Source organism: Bombina bombina, chromosome 7, assembly GCF_027579735.1.
Source record: "Bombina bombina isolate aBomBom1 chromosome 7, aBomBom1.pri, whole genome shotgun sequence".
Taxonomy (NCBI): Eukaryota; Metazoa; Chordata; class Amphibia; order Anura; family Bombinatoridae; genus Bombina; species Bombina bombina.
Genome location: NC_069505.1, coordinates 201,013,376 through 201,020,431, shown reverse-complemented (window position 1 = coordinate 201,020,431; position 7,056 = coordinate 201,013,376). Strand labels below are relative to the sequence as shown.

Below are 7,056 nucleotides of genomic sequence, written 5' to 3'. Positions count from 1 at the left end.
TTTTTTTTTAAATTGGTAGTTTTTTTTTAATTTTATTAGAATAGTAATTTTAGGTTAATTTATAGTTTAATGTTAGTTGTTTTTTTTATTTCACAGGTAAGTTTTTATTTATTTAAAGATAGTTATATTGTAAATTTTTATTTAAAGTTAGGGGGTGTTAGGTTTAGGGGTTAATAGTTTAATTTAGTGCTTTGCAATGTGGGGGTACAGAGGTTTAGGGGTTAATAGGTTTAGTTTATTAGTTACGATGTGGGGGGCCAGCGGTTTAGGGCTTAATAGGTTTATTTAGTGTCAGGGAACGGCGGATTAAGGTTAATCACTTTATTTAGCATCGGCGATGTCAGGGAGCGGCGGATTATGGATTAATAACTTTATTTTGGTGTCTGCAATGTCGGGGGGCAGCGGTTTAGGGGTAAATCACTTTATTTTTTGGGGGCGGCCGACTAGGGGTGTTTAGACTAGGGGTTTATGTTCGGGTACTAGGTTAAAACGTAACTTACTTTTCCCCATAGACATCAATAGGGTTGCGTTAACCCTAATAGGGTTGCCATTCCGCAATCGCAGGTGTTAGTTTTTTCTAACATTCTCTTCCCATTGATGTCTAAGGGGGAAAGCGTGCACGAGCACGTAAACTCAGCCCTTGGCTTTTGTGTGGTATGGAGCTTAACGCACCATAACGCACAGCACAAGAAGGTTTTTCAGTAACTCGTAATGGCAGCGCTATGTAAAGTAGGTACCGCTTATTTGACTGCGTTATTTATGCACCTGGTATAGCGCAAAACTCGTAATCTAGCCGCTAGTAAGCAGAATAGTAGTGTTTAGACGTCATTAGAAACATATTAAATGGAATAGTATGGTGTAGACACCACTACACTTAAGGCAAATGCCCCAAATGTAACACTTTTTCTGGAAAAGCCTTGGTACCCCTCTTCAGTTCAGTCAGTGCCATAGAAACACAAACGATACTATAGTAAAGGTTTGCCGTTACCAGAGCACCATTACTGGAAGTACTGGGGGGAGTGAACAAACTGTAAGACAGCGCAGGTTTGCACTGCTCCGTCTAAGCCTTGTCATGATTAGAAGAACCCCTTCAAATTCCAACCCCACCCCAGGCATCTATGAAATTGAGCCCTACGTCCTTTAAGCCAGAACTGAAATTTAAAATTTTAAGAGGCATGAATAAGTTGTGTCAGAAACTCACACAAACAGAAGATGCAACAGTTAATATGTTTGTATTAACAAAAAGCACAAACATAGCTTATCACTAATGACATTGTGCAGAACAAAAGGTGTGATTATGATACAGGTCTGAAATAAAATTATTCAATACTGTAAACTGTGTAGAGCTAACAAAGTAAGAAGGGATAAAAACCAAGAATAATGTTCCCAGCCGTTTTCAATTGGCAAATACATTTTACAAATAAAAAAACATAAATACAATGAAAGTGTGTTTCCAATATCTTCTTGCATGCATATTTCAATCCATTCAGCTTTGTACTGTTTGGGTATGTTCTAACTAAAACATTAAATAATAAGTATAGTTATATTAAAAGGTAGACAGTGCTCTGCTAAATCTTACTAAAAACTGAGTGTTGCGCAAGGCAGAAAGCAAAGATGGACATAGCTGTCACATTATCCTTCTTCACAAGAATTTGATCAACTGCTCAGCTTGTGTAGGGTTAAAAAAGGTCATAATATATATATATATATAAACACACACACCTATAGAGCTGAAAAATATCATTATAATTTGCGATTAAATGAAAAGGTACTGTCAAAATAGCAAAGGTTTTAAAGGTATTAGTCAATTCAATGTTCAAGATGGCAAAATCCTACCGGCCCACTGGAATTTATTATTAGTGTGGGATATGTAAGTAGTGGATTTTTCCAGCTCTATTTTGATGTGTATATATATATATATACTTAGTTTATAAAATGTGCCATCAGCCTTCATGGGTTAGTTCAATAACATCTAGCTTATACTCTTTTGGTAAATAAAATGAGGAGGTTTGAAAAAAATAATAAAAAAAAATCCATTAGGCACAGTCTTCTTTAAAGGGTAAAAGACAAAAAAACAGGAGTTTCACAATTCTCTTGTTTGGAAAACAGACATAATATAAAAAGAAAGGACAAACACGTGTGCATAGAAATTATTCAAAAACATCACAACAAAATGATAAAAATAAAACCATGACTGAATTAGAAAAACAGGAGAAGCTGTACAGTGTATAGTAACGGCCTCACAATACATCCCAAACAAATACTTTAACCCCATCAGTGATGACTGCATTAAAAATGCAATCACAGATCATTATTTCATTGAGCACAGTTAAACATATTCAGAAAAATAATACAAATTTTAAAAATAATTAGCTTAAATAATAAAAATCCTCACTGGTTACTGGGGCTGACTGGGCCCAAACGTTGTGTTTGTCCTGGTTTAGAAACACCACAGAAATGAAAGATGTGGAGTTTAGTAAATAAATCTGTTGCGGTAGATGTGCTATGGGAGCGCCCTGGTCGTAAGCAAACTGTGCTCCTAATACCAGCTGCTGTACATGAGGTGAGAAAGCTATTGCCTTTTGTGACAGTAACCAGGCTCAGTCGTCTGCCATTCTAGTGGGATTCATGTATCTATTTTATATATTTATATATATTTATATATAATATATATTTAATTTTATAATATATCAAAAACTTAAGTGTATAGATAGAAAAACATTTTCCACAGTTCCAGGACTGCAGCATCCTAAATATCTTGGTAATATTCTGAACCAGTCACCATATTTTGCAGCGCTGGTTTATGGTCGAGTGATGACATCCTACTGAGTACATCTGTAGACAGTGAGTAGCTGTTACCAGATTTCTCCTCAAACCAACTGTCCAGAGCTCTCTTGGCATCAAAACTGGCAATAGGAGGACCATTGACTGCTATAGTAAGAAGATCACTGAGTTGATCTAGAGTTAGTCGGGAGCGATTATTTTTACGCAGCTTTTGCAAAGCATTACGTCCTTTGTCGCAGCAGGCTGTTGAAGTGGGAAGGACCTTCAAAATCTGAACAATCTTATTTAAGAATAGAAAACGCTGCTTGTACTTGCAAATATGGCCAATCAGATCCTTGAAACCATTTTTTGTGCAATAGTCTGCTTTGAGCTCTCTCCATTCCATTAACAAACTTCCCCTACTGTCAGAACCTTCTCTGCCTATGTCAGTAAGAAATAATGGGATAGTTTCTAAGTGCTCATATATTTGCAACATGTCCTCTTCTCCATAACTTATGAGCTCCTCAGCACTCCTAGGCCAAGCAGACAAATCAAACAACTGGCAAGCTTTAACAAACATTCTGCTGCGAGAATCAAACCGTTGAGCTAGGGTAAGTTGGGTTTTCTGGCAAATTTTTTCTCTTATTGACTGAAACTTTGCTTCTGCCACACGTAAATTTTTAAGGGAAATGCCATTGAAACTCTCACGGAAATTATCTTCAAATTCCTGGAGGTATTCACCAGGAGAATGCACTAGCCTGCTTATTTCTTGAATAGCTTCTTCTACCTTCTCATCCACCTGAGACACTAGAAGGTACTCGCCTTGGAAGACATATGCTAGGCGGGACAAGACAGCAATCACATCTAGCAAGAAGTAGATGAGCTTAATTGATTGATAATCCATAAGAAACTGTAAAAGAGCAAGAGCTATTGCCGAGGCATCTGCTCTTTGTGTCTGGCCACTGACATCTTTTAGGTGAGCCACTACTTCTAGGTAGTCTTTAATCAGGGCATTTAGGACATTCTGCTCCCCAATGATCCATTTCACAGCTCGGATGTCACCAAGGAATTCAGTCTCCTCACAAAGGGTTGCAGCAGTGAGTCGTAGTTCACACATCAGACGAGGAGAGTACCGATAAAAACTAAGCAGCTGCTTCAAATTATTTTCTAACTCTTCTAAGCATGGGAGTTCTTTCCCACTAATTGCATCCAATATTTCTAAATGAGGACGATGTACCATGAAAGGTAAGCACAGTAACCAAGGTAAGGTTTTCCTGATTGTCATATAGATATTTGCTCTGAGTCCTGCAGTGATGTTGGCTCCATCAATACCCAAACCTACTGTTGGTCTCTCGTCCTGCATTCTTATTCCAAGAGCTGAAAATGCTCTGTCAATTCCTTGAAGATAATTCTCTGTTGTAGGCAAGCCTAACTCCTGCAGAGACAGGAACTCTGTTGCAGGTGGCCCATCATTACTGGTATACTGAACATAAACAGCCACCGTATCAGGGAGGTCATCACTTTGACCATCTAAGATAATGCTCAGAAATGGGGACTGTCTGATGCGTTCCACCAAGTCTTCTCGAAGTGCTCTGGCAATGTGATGGATCAAGATTTGACAATCACTCTCATTCATATACTGATCAACTACTCGTAGCTCACACTTTCTCAGCAGTTCTGCTAGAGGTCTAAAGTCATAGTAAGGTCTGCCCTCTGTAGCCAAGTGGTATGCCGTGTTAAAGAGAAGAGTCATATTCCTGCACATCTCTTCTGTCTTTTCAGGGTGCATTCTGAGTTTGTAAAGCTGCAAGCACTTTTTATGGAGGTTACTTTGGCTGTGGAGCTTGATGGTGTGTATCTTGAATTGCTTGGAACCAATAATAAAAGCAGATGTCCTTGAGGACTGTACAGTGTACTGCCTGCAGACATGGCACCACATTTCATTTAATGTGGAGGAGTATCTCAGAAACCAGAACTTTTTAAGCCACTCCTGCTTAAACCGTCGAATCCTTCTGCCAGCAGCAACCGACATTTTAGATGGCTCATCCAGTGCTGCAACTTCGTTGGAGACTGATTCATCAGCAGAGTCCACTTCCTGGTCATCATCTTCTATTATAGTGGGAGCAATGATGGTGCTCTCTGGAGCTAAAAAAGGAAAGGGGACATTTTAAAATCAATGAGAAACAAAAATGGACAATGGATGAAGAAGAAAATGGAAAGAAGTGATAAGGTAACAGGGAGGAAGATGCCTAATAATATGTATTATGCACCATGTGACCCTATAGAGAAAAATATGTTTAATTACTTGAGGAAGCTAAGACAAACAATATAACATGTAACTGTAAATTACATCTTGTGCAGACACAATTTGTAAATATATACTTTAATTAGGTAGTCAACACAATGATGATCTGATTGGGTAGCACTCATTAAATATGATAAATCCAACAACCTAAAACACAGTTATGAATTTCTGAGATAAACAAGCATGGTTGTGTTTTCTGCTTCTCAAGAAATCAATCACAATGTGAAATACTGCCTAGAATTCCAAGCTTGTATAATCCTGCTATTCTAACAAGTGTAATCAGTTTCCTTAAAACACAACTTTTATGTTCTTACCTGAAGTATCTGACAGCTCAGGGATGTCAGAGATTTTAGGGGGTAACTGGGATGTTTCAGGGACTTTTCCAGACTTTAACATATCCAGTTCAACTTGTAGCTCCCTGATCTTTTTTTTTAATCGAACACAGTTAGGGCAGAATGAGGTGGTGGGGATGTCCTCAGGGTCCCCTACAGCAGAGGATTCAGCTGGGCTCTCTGCCTTTATGGATAGGTGGTCTTCTCCCTCATCATCAGGCACACCTACTTCCCTGTCCAGACCCAGAATGGATATGTGAGGTACTTTCCATTCCCTTGATGATCGTGTTTGGCTTTGAGTAGGAGAGCACTGCTGACTTGCTCTGCACCTATCACTGTGGTCCTCATACTGGTATTTAGAAATATTTTTTGCTAGTATGGGGCTACTGGTCACTATGGAATAATCTTCTGTCTTGGCAGACTCCAGAGAAGCCTCAAGGACATCTTTAAAGATGAGATCTATCTTTTTCTTCTTGGTGTGAGAATGCACATCCCCTTCTTCACAGCTGCGTTTGTAGAGGCTCTTTCCATGTTTAAGTGTTGACAGTGGAAATGTGCCTTTTACATCTTCTTGGTTTTCCAAAAGATTATCATTTTTTTCCCTTAGCAACTTTTTGTCTCCTGAAAAGGAAAATTAGCTGAGTTACCAGTTTGGCACATGTTCCTCATAAAATTAGGAAAACATACATAAGTCATTGTAAATGTATTAAAGAAAAAAATACTGGAATTTTAATTCCTCAAAAATAAAGAACTGCTTTATTATATAATTAAACATTACCAGACAAAAAGATGTTTTAATCTGTATTGTATTATTGTACTGCCGTTTGCATATAATGTGTCAGTGTAATGTGTATAATATAATGTGTCAGTGTATGTGTATAATATAATGTGTCAGTGTAATGTGTATAATATACTGTGTCAGTGTAATGTGTATAATATACTGTGTCAGTGTAATGTGTATAATATACTGTGTCCGTGTAATGTGTATAATATACTGTGTCAGTGTATGTGTATAATATAATGTGTCAGTGTAATGTGTATAATATAATGTGTCAGTGTAATGTGTATAATATAATGTGTCAGTGTAATGTGTATAATATAATGTGTCAGTGTAATGTGTATAATATAATGTGACAGTGTAATGTGTATAATATAATGTGACAGTGTAATGTGTATAATATAATGTGACAGTGTAATGTGTATAATATAATGTGACAGTGTAATGTGTATAATATAATGTGTCACTGTAATGTGTATAATATACTGTGTCAGTGTAATGATTATAATATAATGTATCAGTGTAATGTGTATAATATAATGTATCAGTGTATGTGTATAATATAATGTGTCAGTGTATGTGTATACTATAATGTGTCAGTGTAATGTGTATAATATACTGTGTCACTGTGTGTATAATATAATGTGTCAGTGTAATGTGTATAATATACTGTGTCACTGTGTGTATAATATAATGTGTCAGTGTATGTGTATAATATAATGTGTCAGTGTAATGTGTATAATATAATGTGTCGGTGTAATGTGTATAATATAATGTGTCCGTGCAATGTGTATAATATAATGTGTCCGTGCAATGTGTATAATATAATGTGTCCGTGCAATGTGTATAATATAATGTGTCCGTGAAATGTGTATAAT

At 37.0% G+C, this 7,056-nt stretch overlaps 1 protein-coding gene across 2 annotated transcripts in view; it reads right to left on the bottom strand.

Moving 5' to 3' along the window:
- Nucleotides 1–1,216: 1,216 nt before the first annotated feature.
- Nucleotides 1,217–7,056, bottom strand: part of PRDM11 (PR/SET domain 11) — a 223,233-nt gene continuing 217,393 nt past the window's right edge. The window contains exons 7-8 of one of the 2 annotated variants that reach the window (XM_053720556.1): nt 5,383–6,021; nt 1,217–4,908 (exon numbers count right to left, since the gene is read on the bottom strand). In XM_053720556.1, coding sequence (XP_053576531.1) covers nt 2,750–4,908; nt 5,383–6,021 — 2,798 coding nt within the window. In that variant the 3' untranslated portion in view covers nt 1,217–2,749. The remainder of the gene's footprint in view (nt 4,909–5,382; nt 6,022–7,056) is intronic. The other variant, XM_053720557.1, reaches the window with a different exon arrangement.